This window comes from Periophthalmus magnuspinnatus, chromosome 12, assembly GCF_009829125.3.
Source record: "Periophthalmus magnuspinnatus isolate fPerMag1 chromosome 12, fPerMag1.2.pri, whole genome shotgun sequence".
Lineage (NCBI taxonomy): Eukaryota > Metazoa > Chordata > Actinopteri > Gobiiformes > Gobiidae > Periophthalmus > Periophthalmus magnuspinnatus.
Genome location: NC_047137.1, coordinates 3109026 through 3134826, shown reverse-complemented (window position 1 = coordinate 3134826; position 25801 = coordinate 3109026). Strand labels below are relative to the sequence as shown.

Here is a 25801-nt window from a genome sequence, read left to right as displayed (position 1 = left end):
TTGGGGATCCTGGGCTGGTTCTATTGCCAAAGCTATATTGCTTCAAAAATGCATTTATTAAATTTTATTTGTATTGTTTTATTTTAAAGGCCAATTTTGTACATGACATCCACTTGCACAAACATCTATTACATCATTTGTACGACTGTGACTTTGTTTATAAAGCACACAGACAGAAGTGTGCACCGAATATTTTCACAATTCTAATCTCAAATAACATTCATCTTGTCATAATGTGTGTAAGTTAATCTTAAAATGTACTGACAGAATAAAGGCTTTTACTTTATGGAGTTATACAATGTTATTATGCTACTTACTATTCTGTTTATCGAGCTAGTGACATCAGCTCAGCTGGTTAAAGATGAAAATATATTCTTTTGAAAGTTTAACATTTTTGTTCAAAAAACAAAATACATTGAAACTTACATTGCATTTTTACATAATTGTTAATAGCTATAATGTCTCTTTTTCAAATCAGTGGCATGGAAAGGAAACACAAAATAGGTGCATTACTTTATACATCATCATTATAATACACTATTGCATATCCCATGTTTGTCTTGGCAGTTTAAAACAAGATTTTGTTTGAAATTCACTATCGTCTAAAGTCCTATGCTATGCTGGAGTTCACTGATGAACTCACTGCAGAAGTGAATGTGAAGTATTCGGGTTGGTGTCTGTGGTTTCCATCGGCCCATACTTCAACTCCTTGTCTGCAGCTGGGTGTGTCCCGCTTAATGTTAGGGTCCAAGTCTCATTTTAAGTTGACGATAGGTTTAGCTTGCATGCAATGTGTCCTGGAACTTTGTGCTCGTATACTGTACATGGAAGCCTTTTTTACTAATACTGTCATCTGAATGAAACTTTAAAACAATGGCATCTCCGGCTGAGTAAATCTCCTCTGGGGCCTGTAAACACATCACAGAAGTAAGACATGATACTAACTAAGATTTGTTTGTCTTCTCATTTGAGTCTTACTCCCGATCCACAGAAGCGGCCCAGCCTTGGAGACTTGGTGTCTGCCCCGTCGTAGAGTTCAACATAATCATAACCACAGTCGGTTTCCTCTTCTATCTCAAACACCTGGAAGATAACCTCCACACCATAGCCCTTTTCAGCAGACACCACCCACTCGCAGTCCACTCCTCCTGGGTAATTGTTGTCTCCAAATTGAGCATGAGAGAACAAGTCTTTGGTCTTGACCTCAGCTTTTAGGCTTCCTCCACATTCTGGAAAGTCACCACCATAAAATGAGGGTCAAATAGAAGGGCAAAATATAGCTTTTATATCTAATTTATACAAAAGCAGTACTGTTAATAACTATCTTTAAAGGTACATGTTACCTGATCTATATGAGGCCTCAAAGCCTCGCTTTTGCACTGAGTTGTCAGAAAAGAAACGTAGAAACATCTTATTGTCACTTGATATGACAGGGGAAGGCTTCTTAGTGCCACAAAATCGGCCCAAACTTGAAGAACGGACATCTCTGCCATCATAAATCTCCAAGTGATCATAAGCACACTCCAGATGGGACTCCATGTCAATTTCATTGAATATCTAAAATTTAAATAGTACAAATGTGAATAGTGTGCACTTATTGAAATGTACAAACAAAAGTAGTTACATACAAGTTTGATGCGGTGGCCTGGAGTAGTGGACATAGACCATGTGCAGGCTTTCTTGCTCGGATATCTGTCTGGCCAGTTGGGGCTACTGATAATTCCCGAAACACTGTTTACGACATGGTCACAGCCCGCTGGACAGATAAATAGGTAATGTTTATCTATTAATATGATGAGAAAACAGAGATGCTATAGATTTTATTTCTTTAAAGATATTACATTTTGTCAAGTTTAGCAATCTAAACATATATATGTATATAAATGGGGAAAGTGACTGATTATTCATCCTCCTTTTCAAATTAGCATAATTGCCCAAGGTTTATTTTGTTTCCACATAAAAACTGAGTCTGGTATTGGTGAGTGAATCAGTCAGAACAAATTATATTAATGGTATTATGCATCCTTTACCTTCTTTGCAGTCGTGCTTATTGTCATGCAGCATGAAACCACTGCGGCATTGACAACTGTAACTTCCAAATGTGTTTACACACTCATGTTGACATCCTCCATTTTCTTTGGAGCACTCATCCACATCTGTGAAGGTTTATAAAACAAAAAATGTTGGGTATTTATGAGTTAGTCTTTTCAGTCAGAACAGGAAATTAAAATGTTTTTTAATGCTTTATTTGTGGGCTCTGTCCTCATGTTATCAAAAATGTTAGCCGACATTCCTGCTGTATGCTTGTACAGTTCAAACTAAATTCTCGTATGTTTTATTTCTCTCACCAGAGAAGTAGTGAGCAGTGAAGCCCCTCTTAGACACTGTGTTGTCAGACTTGAACTCAATCCTCATGTTGTTGTGTAGAGAGGTGATAACCTCTGGTTTCTCTGCTCCACAAAACTTTCCATGAAGTTTTGAATCTGAACTCAGACCACTGCGCACCTCTACATAATCATATTTGCAAACCTAAAAGGCAACACATGACTTACAAAACAAGAGGTTCATACCTGAAAACAGTGAATTTGATTTGTAAATGAAACCTACATCATTCCCCTCAGTCTCAAATGCATCAAACACCAGTGTGATGCGGTACTGAATGGGTGCCACCAGCTGCCACACACAGTTCTTGCTGGGAGGATAATCTTTGGGCCAACCAGGGGTGGACAGAGAACCATTGAGCTTTGTCAGGAATCCACCACAAGCAGCTGCTGATAGGAGACATCTGCTTTAGAGTTAATAAGTACTCACATTTTATCGAAGTTACATTTTCATGCATATACACAATAATGTTAGTCAGCAGTGCCCCCTTGTGGACAAAAAGTATCACATTTCAAGTAAAAGAAAATTCAAATCTGTCAACTGGTCAAAAGGTTGTTGAAGCGAAGATGTTTCGCTGCTCATCCAAGCCACTTCTTCAGTTCTGGTCAGATTGCTGGCAGACAAATTTCAAGATTAAAAAGTCAAACCACCTTGAAACTGCAGATTATTTATGGGTGCTCAGTTTCAGCAGGCTAATTTGAGTGAATACGTGTTATCTCATTAGTGGCAAACAGTGACTAGATATGAGCTGTTGTTTAGACTCACTTTCACAGCTGCGTTTGTCTGGTGCCAGCTCAAAGCCAGGGTCACACGCACACCTGTAGCTGCCGAGTGTGTTTAGACAACGCTGCTCACATTGGCCTCTATCAGGTCTTGAGCACTCATCCATCTCTGTAAAGGATTCTAATTGTTATTTCATAGTGCAAAACAAATATCATATTGTTAACTTGCAAACCTTTGAAAAAGTTGGCTGAAAACCCAGCTTTGTTGACAGATCCATCAGATACAAACTTAAGCCAGAGCTTGTTGGAGCTACTCTTAATGTCATCTGGTTTTTCATAGCCACAGAAATGGCCAATCAATGGGCTTTCCTCTGATGCACCATCTCTCAGTTCCACGTAGTCATAGGAGCAGCTATCATGCCTCTCAATCTACAGGTAGTGAAGAAGATACACAAAAAAACACAGTAATTTAGGTTATAATAACCGGCCTTTTACTCCAGATAAACTGGATTTAACCTCAAATGACTGAAAGGAGAGCCCCACATGAAATCCTTCTGCCACTGAGATCTTCCACACACATGCTTTGTTGGACTGGTAGTCATCAGGGTAATTTGGAGACTGGATCTGACCATTGTCTTTATTAACGTCTCCTCCACAAATGGCTACACATAGAGTGAGATGTGAGATGGAATTAAGTCAAATATTACATTCAGAATTAAAGCGCACCTTCATAAACAGCAGAAAAACCTTTGCCGACCCAGTTGCTACTGCTTCTAAATTCAATCCAAAGTTGGCTATCAGTTGAAATAATTGAATCTGGAAGTGTTTCTCCACAAAAACGTCCTACAAGAAAAAATGTTTTAATAAAAATAACTTATTATAATCCTGAAAAGTTTGTCACACAGCACAAATAATCTAGTAAAGAGATGAACTAAAACCTTTGAGAGGAGCTTTTCTCCAGAAACCATCTCGCACTTCCACATGGTCGTACCAGCACAGGTGGCTCCTGAACAAGTCCATAGAGGAGAAGTTCAGAATAATCTGTGAATGACATAACACTTTTGATATAGTAATAAATATGTATGTATTAGTGACAAATATTATTTTAAAATGCCAAACTTTCACACCTTTTCTCCCGGTGTGACAGAGATCCTCCAGATACAGTGAGCGTAGGCTGCATAGCCATTGGGAAAACCAGGGGAGGAGAAGTTCCCACTACTTTCTTGTAGGTTGTCTCCACATTCTTGTTGTAGAAACATAAAGGACATTAACTTTGCGCTCAATATACAAATAATCAACTAAACAATTATTAACTTTATGCTGGGCATCTGTGACTTGAATATTATGCTAGCAATATAGTGTAGTTATTCTTACTTGCACATTTGTAAAGTTTGCGAGCTTGTGCAATATCGCCTTTGCTAAGTTTAGTCCTCTGTCCAATTGATGGCCTTACTCCATTAACGTCATAACGAGGAAGTATTGTGTCTAAAAAGATGCCTCTGTAAAAATATCACAGTTAAAATCAAACCAAGAAGGGTCCGTCAATTTGTCAGGTGGGACTCTTGTCCAACACTTTGATACTGTATTAATTGTGATGGACGTCAGTCACTTTTGACCTGTTCCCATGGTGATGGGGCTATGAATGACAGGCATGTGCAAACACAGAGCTCTGAATGAAGCCTTTGGCTGGTGCCAGCAGGCTCAGTGGAGCCCACAGCTGAATGGCACAGAAAAAGGCCACTCCAGCTCAAATGGTTCAACAAAGCCTCAACTGCCAGGCCTTTATTTAGTTTGGCTTTTCTCCATGACCCAGACCAGCAACACAGTGATGGGTATAAAAAAAACAGAAAGCACATAATTCAACAGGGAACCATGATGTACGAGAAAGAAATGAAATGAAACTAGTATGAAAGGACTCCTGCCACAATAAAGAAACTAATCCCCTGAAGTTTGCCATACAAGCTGTATAACGGGGAACTGAGTCACTACGATGCTCTTATCTGAGCGACATCAATACATTTGAGCAGAACTAGGACCTGTGGGATACGGCTGTTGTGGTTTGTTTTTATTCCTTTAGAAGTTGCACAGCTTTGGTGATGTGTTGAACTTTTAGAGGACAAATGAATGCAGACAATATGGGACAACCCATCCCCCCCCAAAAAAAACAAACAAACAAAAAAACAGTGGAATATTATACAACAAATTACTAACCTGGAAAACGTGTTTCTTGCGTAATGCATGATGCTACCAAAGTCGTATACCTCCCCAAGTGAATCCACCTCCCCAGGCTCCATTTTATAAAAATTATATTCTTGACCTGCAACACAAATAGAAACACTTTACTCTGCTGCACTTACTCCAAGAGGACACCAGTCTGGTACAGTCATACCTGGCTGGATGTTGTCTCTGATGATGCTCACATGCTCATCTCGGTCTGGACGTGTGTGTTCATGCCAAAAGCCCACCACATGACCAAGCTCATGCACCACTATGCCAAACTTATCACAGTTCTTTCCAATGGAAATGGCTTGAGGGCCACCTCCTCGCCTCCCCACATATGAGCAACACCTGCAGAGGACAGCACAACTTATTGACCAATATTATCTGGCTTATGAGCCCTAAGGAATCTAATTATATTTTACTAGTATTTCTTTCTATCTTGTGATATTCAATTATACAAAGTTAATTCTGGGTTGGTGTGAACAGATAGGTCAGGATAATTGACTGCTTATAAAAGGACAAATATGTACTTTTGACTCACCCACAAGGTCTGTAGGTGAACACAATATAGCTTTCTTCAGTTGTCCTCTCATTGAATGTTACACAAGTGTATTTCTCCCAATGACGCATTGCCTGACGGAAAATAGCTCTCTGGCTACCTGAAAACAATAAGCAATTATAAAACAGAAATGTCTATTCTAGACCAGAAATGTGCATACCCATGCAATACATGTACTGTCTTCATTGACTCCTTACCACTAAAATTTCCACTAATTACATATGGGATGATGCCGTCAGGCCAGATTCGCTCAGGTCTGGAGGTTGCTGCCCTCCTCCTACGATGTACATGGAATAGGTTTGCCCTCTTCCTCCTGTTACTAGAAATGGTTCCATTTTCTGCAATTGGAAGAGCACATTTATCACTTACCAGAAATGATCTTAAACGTGTCAATAGAACAGTCCATACCTGAAACGGTTTGGTTTAATACAGTGTGTTGAAAATCTGCTGTTTTCTGAAACGCTTTCAACATGCTAATGTCGTCCTCATCCAGAGCAATATCACCCCAAAAAGCAACTGAAAGAGGAGAACACAGTGGTTAGTAAAAAAATAAATACATCTAACAATTGAAGTGTATTTAGTGTTTCCACACAACTTCAGTTATTTGCTGAAATTAACCTAAAAAGCCATAAAGCCACAAATAGTAATTCATAAAAATCTGAAAATTCAGAATACAATGTTTTAGCACAATTCCTGTGCACATTCTATGTGTCAAAAGGAGGCCTGAGCAGGGATCTTTGTTTGTTAGGTGACCAAACACAGGCTGTGAATACAAGCGGTACCACACACGCTCCTGTGCAGTGAAAGGCTTGTGCAGCTGCTGTGCCACTACAGAGATCTAATATGTGCTCAGAATATTTTACTGGACAGTGCCATACTAGGCATTGCAGAACAGGTATAAAGATCATGAACTGTTGTTGTACACAGATGATATTGAACCTGCCAGTATTACATTGCAAGGGTACTGAGGGATATTTTTAAAATCTGTGTATAAAATAAATACTACTGGGACACCTTAATCTTGACACATCGTAGAACTTAATTTTGCAGGCAAAGACCACAGTCTCTGACAGGGACAGGAAGAAGCACGACTGAGATGTGGTTTTGCGGGAAATGAAATGGATCCCTCAAACATGCAAATTAAACATTTTGTGAAGGCATCTTGCTGCAGGCATTACAAATAAATGGTTCTATTTCATATGCATTCAAATTAAATAACCATTTCTATTTATATAAATTGTCTAATGTATTTATTTTTTATGTTTATAAACGGCAATAGAGCTATATATATGATGTAATAGTGATGTGCGATGTTAAATGTAATAATGAGATTATTAATAAATTATTAATGAGTAATCAATCTTTACCTGAAAATATGCATTTCAAAAGATGGACATCTGCATTGCAAAAACAAGAACTTATTCCCTTAACTGAACTGTAGCTAGTAAACTTTGTGCAGCAACTGATAGCTGGGAGCAAAGCCCTTTATAAACAATTGTCTGATAACCTTAAGTCATTCATAACTCAGCCAAAACATTGTGAATGAACTTTACTAAAATACACTACCTGGCCAGAGCCATAGTACATTTCTACCCCACTGCATTATTGTTGTTCTCACATAATCAGCGCTGGCACAATGTCACTAAGTAACCCTCATTTAGATATATGTGATGTAACATTGAGGGCAGGCCCCAGAGTCAGAATGAACGGGCCTTTGAAGTGGACGCACTCATGCAAAGGGTGACTGTAATGACTGTCACCCCTGCCACGACGCCCCATGCCCAAAGCAGAGGGGCTTTCACCAGCGTCCAGCTTGGGGCTGCTCTGGCACAGCCTCACTGACCTCAGTCTCCAGGCAACTGCCTCAAAAAGAGCTGTGTGTTTTGACATTTCAGCAGAGAAAAGGGAGTCCAGCTAGCTGGAGGTTGCTCAATTACCCAAATAATACATTGGCATGTGTAATGTTGCCGAAAGTTGTTTTCTTTAGAGATGGCTCATTAGAGCTGCAAAAAAAAAAAACACAAAACAAGGTAAATCTGTAGAACAAAGTTTATAGTGCTTATGTTATTATAAATGTTCTCTTGGTATAGATAAGCATTAGTTCATATATTTGTTATTGCTATCAAGAAATCGAGAGGAAAAGAAATGTGATGTAGGTTAAATTATGCTAAACTTAAGGCCGTAAATATTCTCAACAAATGGAAAAATGTGCTTTCTGTGGCTCACTGAGTGCAATTTGTGTACTTCCTACCAATTTATGTCAACGGCAGCTAAATGAAAAAAGAAAATAAAGAAAATAATGCCACATTGCTAATATAACCACGCAACAGCAAATGAGTTAAAATGACAATTATCCTGTAATTTGTAACTGTCCACCGTGGAGACACCTGTGCCAGGTTTAATATATTTGGGAATACAGTCTAAATTTAGCTATTGGAAATGGCAAGTAGCATTTAAAATGTTTTAAAATAAGAGGAACATGTAACGCATAAAAATAAAATCTATTTACATGAAGTATTAAAGATCACATTACCAGCTTTACAAGGGTCCTTATAATCGATGGCATCACTAGAGGAGGAGGAATGACTGTCCTCAAACTCCCAATCAACCGGAGGAGAAGCGTGGACACAGCACAGCACGAATAACACCAGGAGAACACACGCCATGACCAAAGACCTGGAGCTCAAATGAGAGAGAGGAGCAGCGCTGGAAGGTCCGCACACATCAGCTTCTCTCACGACTCCATTGTGCTGCAGCAAACAGCAATGGGTCCACTGCCAAGAACACGACATCTGCCCACGGTACCTGCACGTGGCACAGTTAAACAAGTCAGACATTTCCTCTCATAATACTCATGTATCAGTGTTTCATTTACTTTAATATGTTGCACGTTCCAGGCTTAATTTGCACTTTGTGCACAATGTTACTTAACATTGTGCACAAATTACTTAAACTACTTAAGTTTTTATACTGATATTGCCTGTGTATAGGCCTATCTACAGCCTACAGGCCTACAAAAATATAAGCATTATTATGAATAAATGTATTTATGTGCTAAAACTTTAGACTGTCTAGTGCAATGTATGCACCGCGTTTACCACTAAGTGGCAGTGGTGAACAGGATTAACAGAAAATGAATTGTCTATACAAATTTCCTATAACTCACATAGCTTCATACGCAGCTAAACCTTATTGAGCATGTAGCCTAAGTGTATTAAAGTAGCCTATTGAAAAGGCAATAATATTGTTAATATCACATTTTTTTCACATGGCATAGCTGATCATGTGCTGTGAAGTATTGGCAGAGAGAGGGTGCTGGTGTCCCGTCCCCCTCCGCTTTTCTCTGTCCAAGCAATTGCTCCAGAGGAGATGGGACTGAGATCCAGAGAAGAGCACTTCTCGCCTCACAGCATGGCACTCCCTCTTTGCTGAGGGTGACACCTGTGTGCTCAGATCTGTGCAGAGGGATGTGTGTGCACTGGAGCAGGCAGGTCCTGCTCTCTGTGGTCGGGCTGCTGACCGTCCTAATGGTTCCTGCTGCTCCACAACAGACCAACAGCCAGAGGGAGGCAGGCTCATCCTGCTATGGTGGATTTGATCTCTACTTTGTTTTGGACAAGTGAGTGAGTCTTTTATCATGGATACAAAAGATAATAATACATTTTGACCAAATTTAGGCGCAGACTGCCTCATATAAAGCTTGTATTTGTAACAAAAGCTTTGCATCCTTTCTATTTCACAGCCTTTTGAGTTTCTTCCTTTTAATTCAGCAGCAAAAGTTGTAAAAGAGGGAGCTTTAAGTGTTCTCCATAATCTTCAATTGTACTTTTGCATTTTTTCTGAGTTTAGTCCATGGTGAGAGAGCTAACATAAGGGTTTAGTTACACAGGCATTTAAACTGTCAAAACTGTTAACACAAAGCTTCTAGACAATTGGTCATGGAAAGTAATTTGTCTCCTTGTTTTGAAGTGAAGCATCACCTTTATTACCAAGTGCTTCTGTTCCATTATTACTGCCCAGTTAGCTTATCTGTGGATTTACATTGTGTTTATTGACATCTATTTGCATTTGTTGATAAAGTCATGCTATTGAGTCATCCTTTGCTTGTCAAACATATCCAGGATCACAGCTCTGAGTCGTTCACTTTGCAGAAACCCTTTCTCCATTAGAGCCAGATGTTCCAAAGATTCTGTGTGTTTGGCTGCCTGTGCGCTCTCACATCACAGCATAAATGAAAACAGGAGAAGGGGACCAGCAGCGCAGAGTGAGAAGGAAAACTGTTTATTTAGACTTTGCCACACCATTTGGTTTGAGCCAGACTTCAGACCAGTTGGCACCTGTTGTTTAGTACAAAGCTGTACAATATTGTAAAACTTTGGAATGAAGTTCTTATAAAAAACGTAAGATGCAATGTACCTTATTAATTACACAACTGTATTAAGTATTTATTTATTTAACTTTATTTTAATTCTGACCAATGTATTATTATGTGACATTATTTAGACATGTGAAAAATAAATTTGTAATGTAATTTGTCCTTGAATCCCAGAGCAAATTGGGACCGTTAACAGGATTGGACAACCACTTCTAAAAGAGCAATTGGATTAAGGAAGTAATGTAAACACTGGAATCTCTAGTCTCCATAATAGAATAGAATGCATTTATTGTCACTACACACATGTACAACACCACACACATGCACAACGAGATTAAAAACAACTCACCCTCCAATACAGACAGACATGGGACACTACAACACAATATAACTAAGATAGTGCCAGACATTAAGACATTTAAAACATTTAAAACACCCCAGACTACAACTCTCAACAAAATTTACAAGTAAATACTGCCGAGTCACATACTGCACTGAACAAGTATTGCACTATATTAGCTATTGCACTGATAAATATTGCACTGTTAAATATTGCACTACATTAAATATTGCACTATATTAGATATTGCACTCAGTCAGACATATTGCACTGTATTAAATATTGCACCATATTAAATATTGCACTCAATCAAACTTATTGCACTCAATAAAAATATTGCACTATATTAAATATTGCACAAGTCAGAGGTCAGTGCATATGTGAATTCAACAGGGTTATGGCACTTGGGAAAAAACTTTTTTTGAGTCTGGTGGTCCTTGCTTTAATGGCCCTGTAGCGCCTTCCCGAGGGCAGCAGGTGAAACAAATTGAAGCCAGGGTGGGAGCTGTCCTTAATAATGTTTTTGGCCCTGCTGAGGCAGCGGGAGGTGTAAATATCCATCAGAGAGGGGAGAGGGCAGCCGATGATCTTTTGGGCTGTCTTGACCACCCTCTGAAGCCTCTCTCTGTCCGCCATGGTACAGCTGCCATACCAGACTGTAATACAGTATGTCAGCAGGCTCTCAATAGATGCACGATAGAACGTGAGCAGCAGGCTGGGGTCCAAATCATATTTCTTGAGCACCCTCAGGAAGTGTAGTCGCTGCTGAGTCTTCTTGGTGATAGCTGTTATGTTCTCAGTCCAGGATATGTTTTCTGAGATGAGAACACCAAGAAACCGGAGAGTGTGTATCTCTCCACATACTCGCCATTGATGTAGAGGGGAGCGAGGTCTGTGCTGTGCCTCCTGAAGTTGATGATGATTTCCTTGGTTTTCTTGGTATTCAGAGCAAGGTTATTCTCCGAGCACCAAGCAGCCAACTTCAGGACCTCCTCTCTGTAGGCCGTCTCGTCACCCTTTGAAATGAGCCCGACCACGGTTGTATCATCAGCAAACTTTACAATGAGGTTGCTGTTACTGGACGGGCTGCAGTCATATGTGTAGAGACAGTACAGGAGGGGGCTCAGCACACAGTCCTGTGGAGAGCCGGTACTCAGCATGCGAGTGTGAGAGAGGTGAGGGCCAAGTCTCACAGTCTGGGGTCGGTTTGTTAAAAAGTCTTTAAGCCAGGCGCCTGTAGGAAGTGGGAAACCAAGGGCATCCAATTTGGTGATGAGAATGTCCGGGATGATTGTGTTAAAAGCTGAACTGTAATCCACAAAGAGTATACGCACATAGCTCTGCTGTTGTTCTAGATGGCTCAGTGCCGAGTGGAGAGCTGTGGCAATAGCATCCTCGCCCGATATGCGAACTGGTATGGGTCAAAGTCTGCTGGGAGAAAATCCTTGATATGTCGTAGGACCAGTCTCTCAAAGCACTTCATGATCGCCGGTGTGAGGGCCACAGGACGGTAGTCATTGAGGCTTGTAACAGGAGACTTTTTAGGCACTGGTATGATAGTGGCTGATTTTAGACAGGATGGGATAACTGCCTGGGCTAGAGATAGGTTGAAAATCCTGGTGAAGATGAGGTTGACCTGGTGAGCACACTCTTTGAGCACTCTGCCAGGTACTCCGTCCGGGCCCGCAGCCTTCTTAGGGTTCACTGCCTCAAGCACTCGTCTGACATCGTGCTTAGATACAGTGAGTGGGGTAGTGGAGGAATCTGGCGTGATGGTGGAGGGAGGAGGTGGGTACAGGCCTGGAGCCACTGAGTGCTGCTTTTCCTCAAAGCGAGCAAAGAAGCAGTTTATCTCCTCTGCCAGCTGCTCACTCAAGTCCTCTGTTGTCGCTTGACAGCCTTTGTAGTTTGTGATTTCTTGTATTCATTGCCACATCTGTCGTGTGTTATGGCTAGACAGGTGTGATTCTATGCTCCTCCTAAGGTCCATCTTGGCTTTTATAATGCCTCTTTTCAGGTCAGCACGGGCAGCCCTGTATAGGTCTCTGTCCCCTAATCTGAAGGCAGAATCATGCGCTCTGAGGAGTGAGTGGACCTGGCTAGTCATCCATGGTTTCTTGTTTGGGTAAACCAGAATGTTCTTTTCCACAGTCACAATATCAATACAAAAACTGAGTATAGTATAGTCCAGTACCGAACCTGTAAATGTCTCCAGCTCCTGATGTTCAAATATGTCCCAGTTTGTCTCCTCAAAGCAGTCCTGCAACTTGGGGATTGCATCATCCGGCCAGATTTTAATAGTTTTTATGGTGGGCCTGGCGCTGCGTCTGAGGGGGGCATAAGCTGGGGGGAGCAGGAGGGAAAGATGGTCTGACTGTCCAAGATGGGGGAGGGGTATGGCTCTGTATGCGTGCTTGATGTTCGTGTACACATGATCCAAGGTGTTCTCTCCTCTGGTGGGACATTTGACATGCTGATAAAATTTAGGGAGTACAGTCTTTAAGTTGGCCTTGTTAAAATCTCCTGCGATTATGTGAACACCATCAGGATGTACCCGCTGCTGTTCATTAATGGTGTTCATCAGGAGAGAGAGCGCCCTGTTGACATTGGCGTCAGGTGGAATATAAGTGGCCGTAATGATCACAACTGTTAGCTCCCGTGGTAGAAAAAAAGGCCGACATCTTACAGACATGTACTCTATACAGTGGCCCAGCCTGATGAAATGTGCCATCAGATCACATCTGGATGAACACGTTCTGTGGAATAAACAACACTGCTTTGGGTTTTTGTATTTTTATTTAGTAGCTCTAGTCTGGGACATGAATTGGAAAGCAAAGACATGGCCAAATTGTTATCGCAACTTCAAATATTTAATTCTCCCTAAAAGGCTAACTTGACCAAACACTATTTTAACTCCATGATAATTAATCTATAATCTATTTTGAAAAAAAGTGTAACTTTTCTTTAGATCTGGCAGTGTCCGAGGCTACTGGAATGAGATTTACTATTTTGTTGTCCACTTGGCACACAAATTCACAAGGTAAAGTCACATATACAAATGTGTATAGAAAACATGGACTTATTTTAATTTATGTGTTTGTCCGTCTGGTTTAGTCCACAGCTGCGGATGTCGTTCATTGTGTTTTCCACCTCAGGGAGGACACTTATGCCTTTGACAGAGGACAGGTGATGCTGTGGATGTATACAGTTCGAAAAATCAGTTCGAAAAATTACACTCATTGTTTGTCACTGAACAGAGAAGAGATCCGTGTCGGGCTGGAGGAGCTCAACTTGGTGGAGCCCGGTGGAGACACTTTCTTGAACAAAGGTTTGGAGAGAGTAAGTTGTCTGTGAGATCTATGGGAAGGTCACTCACTTGCCCAAAACCATTTCAATGAGCCCTATTTAAATTTATAGACACTGACACTGAAAGTATTATTGCAGGCCAGTGAACAGATCTACTACAGGAGTGGCGATGGTAGGTGCAATATTTTACTTTTTAGCAGTCTGCTCATTTTGGATGAAATAATCATTATTGAAACATACGGTAATGAAATGAATAAGTAAGAGTAATAATAATAAAACTGGCACTTGCTTCAAAATGTTTCCTACTTCTCCTTGAGAAATGCAGTTTTGTTCACAAGTTGCTGTTTCAGTTTTCTAGGCGTGTTTCTCTGTTGTCCTTTCAGCTCATCGAACAGCAAGCGTGATCATTGCGCTGACAGATGGAGAACTAAGGGAAAATCAGTTTGAGGATGCTCAAAGGGAGGTAATGTTGACTCTTTGACCCAACATAAAGAAATCACTTTGTAGCTTTTGTTTATTTTCTGAACACAAGGGCTACTGTAGGCCATAACCCACGCAAAAATAAGCACAAAACACCAGCAGTCAATGCAGCATAGCAGACTCCTAATTGACCAGCTGTGTCACATCTATTACATACAACAGTGTGACATACAGCAGTTACGCTAAGAAAAACATAAACAGTTACAAGAACAACAAAAGGTGTTACCTCTGAACTACCTCACCTTATCAAAGTCCCTCTGGACTTGGGGGGTCTGTGGACCCTCCTTGGCCACCGGTCCTCAGGTGAAGGAGAAGGCATGAGCAGAGGAACGTGCAGTGTCAGAGGGAGAGGCAACATTGTAACTGGGGGAGCTAAAGGTTTACAGCATTAGCCAGGGTGGTGTCAGAGACAATGGGTGAAGTCTTTGTGAGGTTCTCACATCCTTGTAAGGGGCCAGTCTATCATGGTACAGAGCCATTTTGTGTCCTCTAGATGGAAACCGAACCATGTACACAACCTCTCCTAGTGTCTCCAAGATTGTGCAAGGTCCAACCCGGTCACTGTCCAGTTTGGGGCATCTGCCCTTTTTCCGTGATGGGCTATACATCCAGACCTGGTCCCCCATTTTTTCTTCTGTCTTGCTCTTGCACTTACAAGCTGGTTCCTGGCAAACTGGTTTCACATTATGTTTGATGTGTAAGGGTTTAGGAATGTATTCTGCTTGTGCTGTATTATGCCTCTTAGCCAAGTACTGCAAATGAGAAGAGGTTCTCAATTGACTTACCTGGTCAAATATAAAAAACTCATGGGCAGATTCCAGTCAGTCCTGTTTACGGGGATACTTTGGTTTGATGGTTTGGTGGTCTCCCCATCATCACCTCAGCTGGTATCCAAAAGTCCCAGCCCATCACTTTATGGGTGTAGAGGGGTTGTGTGGATCTTGTTGGAGCCTTGCTTTTCACACATGGTTGCAAAAAAAATTGCTTCTGGGACACCAAACCTACTAAACATGCCTTCCTTTAAAGCGTTTACTATAGTCTCTGCTCCCTGATCCAGAAGGCTGTATGCTTCAGGCCACTTAGAAAAGTAATCCATAGCAGTGATGACATAGTTGTCTACCTTCTCTGTCAAGGAGAAAGAACCAAGAATAGCAATCCCTAGCCTTTCCATGGGGCAGTCAGCAGGAAACTGCTGGGGGAGGGCACAAGACCTGTTGGTGACCTGTTCTTTCCTCCCTCTTTGTAACACCCCATCACATAAGTGCAAGGCCTCCAAAAATGACCAAAGTCCCTTAGTAGCTCAGGAGACGGCAGCAATGTCAGTCCAGAGGGGCCGTTGCTGGTTTGTGATCCATGTGAGTACTGGGTTGATCTCACTGTCCAGTTCCTCTTGGGGGACAATACACTCACATACATACATGCATACATTAGTTTATGATAAGCCAGTTCATCCAAACCAACAGTTGTGCACTTAATTGCCTGCTGTTGCTCCAGGTTTTCCTGGGACTTCTTCTTTGCACAGTAACTGTGGCTGGTATCTGGAGGTGAGAGGACGGAGGCATTCGCATGGGCATTCTGCAGTGTCTCAAATGGAGCATGGCACTCCTGTGATCACACAACTGTCTTCCCTTTTTTAAAGGGCAGAAAACAAGTGCTACAGTGGGAACAGGGCAGTCTATGATTGTTTGCCCTTTATCATCCATGGTGTTGTTGTCTGAGGGAACACATTGAAGACACAAAGGAGTCCTCCTGTACCAAGATGTTGTCTAGGTAGACAACAAACTTCTGACTGGAAATGCCAGCCAGAACTTTGTCTATTAATCTTTCAAAGGTTGCAGGTGCTTTGTAAAGGCCGAAAGGAAAGACTTGAAACTGCCATAGACTCTTAGAGGTGGTGAAGGTGGACTTTGAATGGGCCTCTGGAGCAAGGGGGATCTGCCAGTAGCCACTGCACACAGTAGGTCTTGGGAAGAAAACTATATAGACCCTGCCACAGAATGCTGGGCCTCATCAACACATGGATAAGGATCCTTCTTGGTCACATAATTCAGAGGCCTAAATGCCAGTCAGTTTTCTGTTTCGTTGGGACCATTACCCCAAGGGCAGCCCAGGAACTTGTTTAGGGCTCAGTAAGTCCTACCTTTTGCATTTCCTGCAGAGCCTTACCTGCAGATGCCTGTCTTGCTTGTCTTGGTCTCATTCTGATGGGTTGGGCATCTCTAGTGTCATCATCTAGTGTCATCATCTTTCAACATGGAACACCTGTCTTTAAACTCAAACAACAACTGCCAGAGCTGTTTATGTTCTGCTTCATCCTGTCTGTCACAGTTCCTACCCCAGGAAGGATGGGCAAAAACAGGCTCAAACAATGTGGTTTGAGGGCATTGAGTGATACATGGAGGAAATAGTTTAAGTCTTTTGTGCATTTAAATGGTGTGATTGTTCAGAAACTTTAAGAGGCCTCATTTGATGTCCATTATGCAGTTCAGGGCCCAGTATACAGTCCCCCACACTGGACAGCAAACAGGGTCATTTCTCACCCATAAAGTCACTGGACAGAAGTAGGAGTAATGACTGCTATATTTCACGACACGTTTGGCGTCAGCAATGTAGCTAGTGTCCACTAGTGCAAAGCAGCTCACATTTCTCACTGTTATGGCTAGGTATCAGCATCCCCCCAGCATCTCCTGTGTGGTCCACCACAACTCAAAGCAGCCATTGGGGTTTCCAGGTTCCCAGCTCTCTGTTTGTAGCCAGGTCCAGTATCTTGTAGTGATCTAAGGTGACTGTATCCACAGGTCAGACGGCGACAGGGCCTGTAGAAAATGATCACGGTGCATAGGGGCAATGAACCAGTCCTTCAGTTGACATTGGCAACTGCCCTAAGCTGTTCACCAGGGCCGACGGCGGCGGCTACACAGTTCCAAGCGAAGCACACTGGAGGTGCAGCAGGACCCGAAACTTCTCTTCAAACCCCGACTAAAGCTGTGTAGTCACATCTGTCTTCAGGACTCAGGAGGAGCAGACTAGACAAAGCATCCTCAGTGAGACACATGGTTAATTGGAGGGCTCCCATGAACAGAGAAACAACAAGGCCAGTTACGTCGCCCGGATTGGCGTTACCGGGGCCTCACCCTGGAGCCAGGCCTGGGGTGGGTGCTCGGCGGCGAGCGCCTGGTGGTTGGGCCTTTCCCCACGGGGCCCTGCCTGGCCCAGCCTGAAGGAACGACGTGGGGCCGTGGACCCACCACCTGTGGGAGGAGCCATGAGGGGTGGGTGCAGAGAGATCCGGGCGGCAGTCGAAGGCGGGGACCTCGACGACCGGATCTCCAGACATGGAAACTAGCTCTGGGGACATGGAATGTCACCTCGCTGGGGGGGAAGGAGCATGAGCTTGTGTGGCTGGGATGAGAATCAGCTCCTCCAAATCCGAGGCCATGGTTCTCTACCGGAAAAAGGTGGTTTGCTCTCTCCGGGTGGGTGGTGAGTCTCTGCCTCAAGTGGAGGAGTTAAAGTATCTCGGGGTCTTGTTCATGAGTGAGGGAAGGATGGAGCGTGAGATTGACAGGCGGATCGGTGCAGCGTCTGCAGTGATGCGGTTGCTGTATCGGTCCGTTGTGGTAAAGAAGGAGCTGAGTCCAAAGGCAAAGCTCTCGATTTACCGGTCAATCTACGTTCCTACCCTCACCTATGGTCATGAGCTCTGGGTAATGACCGAAAGGACAAGGTCGCGGATACAAGCGGCTGAAATGGGTTTCCCCCGTAGGGTGGGCGGGCGCACCCTTAGGGATAGGGTGAGGAGCTTGGTCACACGGGAGGAGCTCGGAGTAGAGCCGCTGCTCCTACACGTCGAGATGACCAGTTGAGGTGGCTCGGGCATCTGCTCAGGATGCCTCCTGGACGCCTCCCTAGGGAGGTGTGCTGGAGGGACTATGTCTCTCGGCTGGCCTGGGAACGCCTTGGGGTCCCACCGGAGGAGCTGGAGGACGTGTCCACAGTGAGGGAAGTCTGGGAGTCCCTGCTTAGACTGCTGCCCCCGCAACTCGGCTTCGGATAAGCGGAAGAAAATGGATGGATGGATGGATCTCTTCCATTGACTGTCTTACAGCCTGGGCTAACAGTTCAACCTGTGCATGAAAAGCTTCCCAATCAGACTTTCCGTCATACCTTGGGTTTTTGATGGCACAAGCACAGACCATTTCAACCTATGGAGCAAACTTAACATCCCTGGCTGGGCCACAGTGCGTCTCCTTGGTGCGTGTGATGGACTCAGAGCAGTTACTGCTACGAATTGTTTGGCCATGTCTCTCTCTGTGTTCTCCAGCTGACAACGGGGCAGCAGCACGTTACTTAGCATGTCAGTGTCTTCCTCCAGTTTAATCTTCAGTTACACAGAAGGAAATACCTTCATCTTGGTAGCTCTAACTGACCTAACTAACTAACTGACCATTAACTGACAATAGAACCTTCTCGTCCCGCTTGCCGGCATAGCAACAAAGTGTCACATACAATAGCAGTTACATTAACAACAACACATTAACACCAAAACAACAAAAGGTGTCACTCCTGAACTAAAACACAAAATATCAGATCATTACAATGTTTTAAGGGATCTGCCAAGTAAAGTAGACTCTCAATATAACAGTTGATCTCTGTAGTTGTGTGAAACCTGTTGTGGCCTCAATCTTATATGTAGGAGCAGCTGTTTTGTTGCAGTTGTCAAAGACATACCAGTACAGATGACATCAGTGACTGAAAATGCACAAAAGCTTTCTTTTCAAAGTCATAGTAGACAAGGGACCAGCTCTTATAGTTTTTTTTTTCTCTTCATTTTATGCAGGCGGGCAGAGCTCGGCAGCTCGGTGCCACTGTCTACTGTGTGGGAGTTAAAGACTTTAATGAAACACAGGTATCCAAGCTTAACATTAGCCAGACAATTCATCATACCTCTAATCCGCAGTCATACAGAAATCATTCACCCAATATTTTACAGCTTTCAACCATCGCTGACAGCAAGGATCACGTGTTTCCTGTTAATGATGGATTTCAAGCACTGCAAGGCGTCATTGACTCAGTGAGATAAAATACACAAAACACAAAACTCATTTCACATCAGCAATATATAAGGATGTTTTTGTTGACTTATATAGATCCTTAAACGATCATGTATTGAGATTCTTGCTGTAGAACCATCAAGTATCTGTGAAGGAGGTAACAAATATAAATTAGTCAATCAATTGCACACTATTGCGTATTTGTAATGTTTTATATATTCATTTTACACATCTCAGAGTCCTTTCAAGTGGTCGTCAAGGGAAACGGCTTCCTTCATGCAAGAAATGTACAGAAAGTTCTGTGCAGCTTCCGCATTAACGACACAGTCACCCTAAGTGAGTTCACAGCTTTTAGACCTTACACATTGTACTTGAATCAAAACATTACATGGACTTCTGCTGAGTATTTGTGGCTAAGATGCAAAAAGTAGACATCTACCTTTCTTTAGGTGAACTGAGTAAGGTTAGTTTTGGCCATTTCCAGCTGAGGGCCAGACCTTTTCACTTTACAATGATTTAAGCTTCTGTCTTTCCTCCCAAATCCTGGTGCCTTTGAATGCGCTGGTATAGCACTCAGGCTTCTCACATGTCGGAGGGGAATGTGGATCTCTTCAGACACAGACTCATGAGGCCAGGATAAATAAACCGCAACCCTTCTGCTTTCGATCGTTTTTCCATGAGCAAGGAAGCTCAGGAATTTAATAACAATATAAAGTATTTTTGTCATTGAATCTCTCTGTTTAACTTGATGTTAATTTCTTGAGTCAAAACACAATGTAAAACTTTATTTTCCATGTGAATTTTCAGTGGAAAGACCCCTTGAGGTTAGAGACACTTATCTTCTGTGCCCTGCTCCTGTTTTGGACAAAGTGGGAATGTAAGTGCAGCATCTTCAAAGAATGCATTGACAAAGACATTCTTCATGGCCCCTAAAAATGGTAAAATTTTGACTTTTTTTCCTTGTAGGTCAGCTACTCTCTACGTCAGTATGAACAATGGTCTGAGCTTCATATCGAGCTCTGTCACGATCACTGCAATTACCTGTGTAAGTTATAGTAATAAAATGCATTAGTCTTATTTAGTTATGTAAAGGAATAAATGAGATTATTTGGTTAATTAATAATTGTGATTAACCAGATCACAATATAATCATCAAGCAAAAGATAATACTTGGGACAATTAAGTCATTTCAATATGTTTTATAAATAAATAAAAAAAAGTGTTTTTATTTGTCTGTCACATTAACTATTGCAAAAGAAAATTTTATTGAGTTTATAAGAGTGAGTTATTTTCACCATTCATTCACGTTGCTTCTTCAATTCTGACTGGGTTGTCTAAAGTTACTGCCTTAAACATCTGCCTAAAGAGAGGAGCTAACTAAAGTAAAACTAACACAACACCTAGTTGTTGAAGTGTATTTAGAAACACAAAAATTGTGACATGCCCAGGCTGCCCCCTTCTATACAGTCACTTCTGACCACCCCTTCCCCACAAAAAATATACTTTATAACACTATAAATTCATAAGCAGTGAATGTTTTGTGATTAGATTCATGTTTTTTTTTATTTGTCTTGTCTTTTTTTGTGTTTCAGTCTGATGGTACATTTGTGGCCATAGCGCTGCTGATCCTACTGCTGCTGTTGACAGCTGCTCTGCTCTGGTGGTTCTGGCCTCTCTGCTGCACTGTGGTATGACACAATTCAACTCTTCAGAAACTCTAAGAAATACTGTACATTTTTAAATTATTTTAAGAAGTTGTTTTTGTTTTTTTTTATACAGGTGATTCATGAGCCACCTCCTCTTTCAGTCTTTGATGATTTCTCAGTATGTATATTCTCTTGACAAATTGCATTGCGTTACGATTTTAGCACAAATGATTGCTGTGGTTTTATCACTCCCCCAGGATGATGATGATGATTATCCAAAAAAGCGGTGGCCCACAGTCGATGCTTCCTACTATGGAGGGCGAGGAGTTGGAGGAATCAAGAGAATGGAGGTAATGCAAATGAGAAGCTGTATGCAATGTTAAATAACAGACAATGAAAGCAAGAGTCTAGTTTGATGATTCCAAGCTGTTGGATCTATGAATAGCATTTCTTTTTAACACATGTGGACTGATAGCAAACTAATTCCAGACTGAAGATTGAGACCAGCATGCTCAGCACAAAACACGTTTGAATTACTGCAAAACTATGTAGAGAGATCAAAGTACAGCACTGTCCAAGGAAAGATGAGTGTGCAGTTCTCTTCTGGAAGAGACCTGAGTCACAAAGTATCTGTCAGGAGACAGTTTTCACATAGTCCCTTTGCTGACCAGAGCTTTTCAATATTAGACAAATGTGTATGGAAAATATGCACTGCTTCCTGTCCTGATTCTCTGCACCACGTTTAAAAGCTTTATGGTCCATTTGTTGAGGAAACTTGCAAGAGAACTAAATGTAATCCAAGAGAATTTCATTATGTCTTAACCCAAATTAAGGAATTAAATGAATGAGCATGCTTTTTTGTAACTAACATTCTGTATTATGTTGGGACACAAGAAACATTTGTAAACATGTACCTCTGTGTCATCCTCAGGTGCGATGGGGGGATAAGGGCTCTACTGAAGAAGGAGCAAAACTGGAAAAAGCAAAAAATGCTCGAGTGGTGATGCCTGAGCAGGAGTTTGATTACCCTGTTCCACGGCCGTACTATCACACACACAAGCCAGTGCGCCCACAGAAATGGTACTCTCCTATCAGGGTGAGTGCTCTCTCATGCATGCTCACAGTTTTCTACAAAGATGTGTATTCAAACTGTAACCAAAAAGATTTCACTTTTACTATGATTTTTTTGTATTGTAAAATAATCTAAACCCACTGAACACTGAAATGTGCCTCAAAATATGGCCACTGATGAAAAGTTATTTTATAATAAATAAAATGCATTCTTTTGGAATTTGTGCTTTTTGCATTAAAAGCTCCTATACTACAATCAAAGACACACATCTGAAAATATGTTCAGATACAACCTCATCTAATGGACTCATAAACTGTTTAAGAGTGAGCAAATAAAGCTCTGCTCAACTCTGCCAGCCAATGCACAAATTTTTGTTGTTATAATGTTTTTTCTTCTTCAGGGCAAACTTCACGCCCTGTGGGTTGTCTTGAGAAAAGGTTATGACAGAGTGTCAGTGATGAGACCTCATCCTGGAGACAGGGTCAGTCACAATCATTTTTCTACAAAACTCTGTTTACTTTTTATATAAAAGGCCAATAATTATACAGTTTGTCAAAATAATAAAGTAGAAGTTGAAATTTGATTTATAAACACTATTTAACTGTGACCTGATTAAACCAAATAAACAATCATTAATGTCTGAAGAAAACAGTATAAAACTGTCTTTGTCACATTGTGTCTACAGCAGTTATTAGTCAGTGCTTGGCAGAATGTTGTTTTGTTCTTTGACACTAGTTAAAAGGATAGAGGGAGGAATGTGCTTTTTCCATCTGCTGAAAGTTGTGCATTGAAGGAATGAAGGAACACACACAACTGTTGCGTAACAGCCATACCTAATCTCTCTTCTGTCCATTTTAACAGGGCAAGTGCATTACATTCAAACGGAGTCCATCATACCCTCCTCCTCGCTATCCTATCTACAACCATCCGTCCACACCCGTATATACTCTACCCCATCCACAGCAGCACCGATGGTCAGACGAGGGTCTGATGCCCCCATCACCCACCTCCACCCTGCCACCCCTGCCAACTACACCACCACCATCTTCAGTCTCATTTAAAGCTTATAATACATTTAGGCCCACGCCAGACAGAGAACGTCCCTCATCCTCAATCAATGGGTCTGTGCCCCCACCTCCCAATGGACCACCACCCTGTAGAGCCCCCCCACCTACACGGCCTCCACCTCACCCCAACATGGACATCTGAGCGGCGCTAAAGACTTGTCACATTGCTGATATCCTACAACTGCTTTTGCTGATCTTTTTTTTTCCAACAAGAAAATGTTAGTATTTTGGAGAAATAAAATAGTAGCCTAATTTGACCTTGTCTGCTTTTTATGTATATTTAACTGATATTAAGTTTATTAAGTTTTTGCTATTGATTTTGTGATATAAGGATGTTTATCTGTGGTGTTTTTTTCTGCACACTATTGTACAATTTTATTTTAGCACTAATGGTTGTGACCCTAGATATTATGTAGTTTAGATGAGATTGATGAGACTGTAAAACAGACATTATGACCATTATCACATTTTATGAGCTGAACCTGTGTTGATCTTATGACTGAACTCAGGAAAAAAGTGACAAGTGTCCTTATACAGACATTTAGATGGCTTTATTTAATGCAGTGTGCATTTAAATACACACACCTAAAGGAGATGGCCATTGTACTGTTTTGGAATTGGGGGGTAAAGGCATGCTTTGACAGTTTTGAAGTGTCAAATGAGGAGGTTAGGGAGAAAAGAGTTTGGAGAGGGATCAGCTGTTAGGATCCAACATATGTGGAAAATGTAGCAGCTTTCAAAAAAAACATCTAGAGTCTTCTGCTCTGATTTCTGAGTTGCCACTGTGAGTTAAGCAAATCAGGGGGAGTGAAAAATAAAACAAAACATGCATATGTCAATGCTCATTGTCTTAAAATAAAGCTCATCTCTTGGGATGAAGCAGTTACAGTTTCCTTTCAGTCCAAACACATAGAAACTTTGGTAAGCAGTGATTTTTCATTGCAGTGGATTATGTAAGATAGCCATGCAGAATCCAGTTAGCTGAGTCAACGGGATGCTTTTTCCATTCAGCTCCACCAAAACAAAGACCACAATATCTTTCCCATGTGCCCGTGCACGGCAGTCTGCAATTCAAGTGCTTTGACAGACTCTCTGCCCATGGCTATGAGCTCACAGGCGTGTCTAGAGAGAAGCCAGCACAGCCACTGCCATCACAGGCTGCGGGAAAAGCAATAGCCCTCATTTAATTTCATAAGAAAATAATAATTTTATCCAGCACCCCAGTTTAAGCAGATAAATTTACATTTTTAGACATATTCTGGTATTAAAAAAATCTATCAAAAGGCGAGCCTGAGTCTGGGTTCATAGACTTTTACTTTTACTTTAATACATTTATAGAGACATTATAAAAAGCTGCAGCATCACCTATATAGCAATAGTAATAATGCGTAAACATAACACTGTTTTCAAAGGCAGCATGGCTTTTAATAAAAAGAACTAGAAAGCATAATAACAGTAACAGATAGATACACATTAATAAACTTGGACTGCATAATATACTTATAGTAAGATTAAATAACCACAAAAATATGCCATTGGGCAAGATGGGTAACATGGATAGAGTTAAAATTGCATCTTCATTTATGTAATAGAAAGCCATAAAATCTGAATTGTAAAAGATTTTATGAAAATGGTCTTTTAGAATCAAAATAATAATCAGATTCATTCAAAATACTTACTAACCTATAATGAAATGTCTAAACACAGACAAATTGCTATGAATTTGAGCACATAAAATGTAACTTTTTAATGGGGCTGGTGATGTGACAATAAAAATGTAATTGAATCACAAACCCGATTCCTTTGATGATCTGCTATTCTGGTTAAATCCAACGTCTTATCATGATCAGCAGTGTGCACCAACAAAGACACTTTTCCCTGCCCACTCTTCTCTCTTTTTGGTCTTTGTCATGGCATGAGTGATTGAGTAATAGATGGACTAATTAATTATAGTGTATTGTGATCTCTGTAAAGACATTATTGCCTTCGCTCTGAAAGGCAATATAAGGATAGTGTACATCAATGAAATTATGATATTGGCTCTAAAAACTACGATATGAACTTTTTGGCATCTCATCTCTAACCTTTAATTGCATCATTTATAGCAATTCAATGAGTTAGCAACACAAAAGCATGCAGTACTGGGCCTATATGGTGAATACTATGTGCTCTAGTGTTTACAGCTTCCATTATAATACTAATGGCAAATAGCAAGTAATGTAAAGTGCATTAAAAAGCTTCAGTACAGACAAAATGTAACTGAGGTAGAGATACTATATTGGCCAATGCTAACTTTACAAACAAAAAATTTGAAGGTATTTTCACCATCCATCTGGAAAATGTAAAAAATATTGTGGTGGAAAGTTAGCAGTTGGTTTCTTATCTGGATATTATTCTCAAAACTCTTCTTCCAATAATTGTCATTAATTTGAGTTCACAGAGCACATTTTAACATGTCTTAGTACAATTAACTGTTCCATTGACCAATATAAGAATCAAGTGTAACAACAACCCATAGCAGATTTAGTTTGCTTACCAAAATAACTGTAGCATTTACAATTTCCAAAATGTGGCAATT

At 41.3% G+C, this 25801-nt stretch overlaps 2 protein-coding genes across 4 annotated transcripts; one reads left to right on the top strand and one right to left on the bottom strand.

Annotated features, from left to right (window-relative positions):
• Nucleotides 1–4: 4 nt before the first annotated feature.
• On the bottom strand, nucleotides 5–8628 carry LOC117379689 (bone morphogenetic protein 1-like). Of its 2 annotated transcripts, none has more exons than XM_055225721.1 (20): nucleotides 8417–8628; nucleotides 6292–6399; nucleotides 6081–6221; nucleotides 5866–5983; nucleotides 5494–5672; nucleotides 5316–5421; nucleotides 4479–4603; nucleotides 4232–4347; nucleotides 4043–4145; nucleotides 3831–3947; nucleotides 3621–3766; nucleotides 3338–3533; nucleotides 3148–3273; nucleotides 2608–2771; nucleotides 2349–2529; nucleotides 2031–2156; nucleotides 1629–1756; nucleotides 1344–1557; nucleotides 979–1229; nucleotides 5–908 (listed from the first exon to the last, which is right to left on the bottom strand). In XM_055225721.1, exons 1-20 carry the CDS (start codon nucleotides 8547–8549, stop codon nucleotides 777–779), a joined length of 2910 nt encoding a protein of 969 aa, XP_055081696.1. In that variant the 5' UTR covers nucleotides 8550–8628; the 3' UTR covers nucleotides 5–776. The 2 variants fall into 2 exon arrangements, with proteins under 2 accessions (XP_055081696.1, XP_055081697.1); XM_055225722.1 differs by having other exon boundaries at nucleotides 504–908; nucleotides 2608–2768.
• Nucleotides 8629–9246: 618 nt separating this feature from the next.
• On the top strand, nucleotides 9247–25773 carry LOC117379688 (anthrax toxin receptor 1-like). 2 transcript variants are annotated; one of them, XM_033976384.2, is made up of 18 exons: nucleotides 9247–9502; nucleotides 13567–13638; nucleotides 13713–13784; nucleotides 13856–13937; nucleotides 14043–14076; nucleotides 14288–14367; nucleotides 19225–19293; nucleotides 19378–19458; nucleotides 19535–19595; nucleotides 19676–19774; nucleotides 20246–20315; nucleotides 20405–20483; nucleotides 21031–21126; nucleotides 21218–21262; nucleotides 21342–21434; nucleotides 22016–22180; nucleotides 22557–22637; nucleotides 23018–25773. In XM_033976384.2, exons 1-18 carry the CDS (start codon nucleotides 9351–9353, stop codon nucleotides 23363–23365), a joined length of 1779 nt encoding a protein of 592 aa, XP_033832275.1. In that variant the 5' UTR covers nucleotides 9247–9350; the 3' UTR covers nucleotides 23366–25773. The 2 variants fall into 2 exon arrangements, with proteins under 2 accessions (XP_033832275.1, XP_055081707.1); XM_055225732.1 differs by having other exon boundaries at nucleotides 9452–9502; nucleotides 13551–13638.
• The last annotated feature ends 28 nt before the right edge of the window (nucleotides 25774–25801 follow it).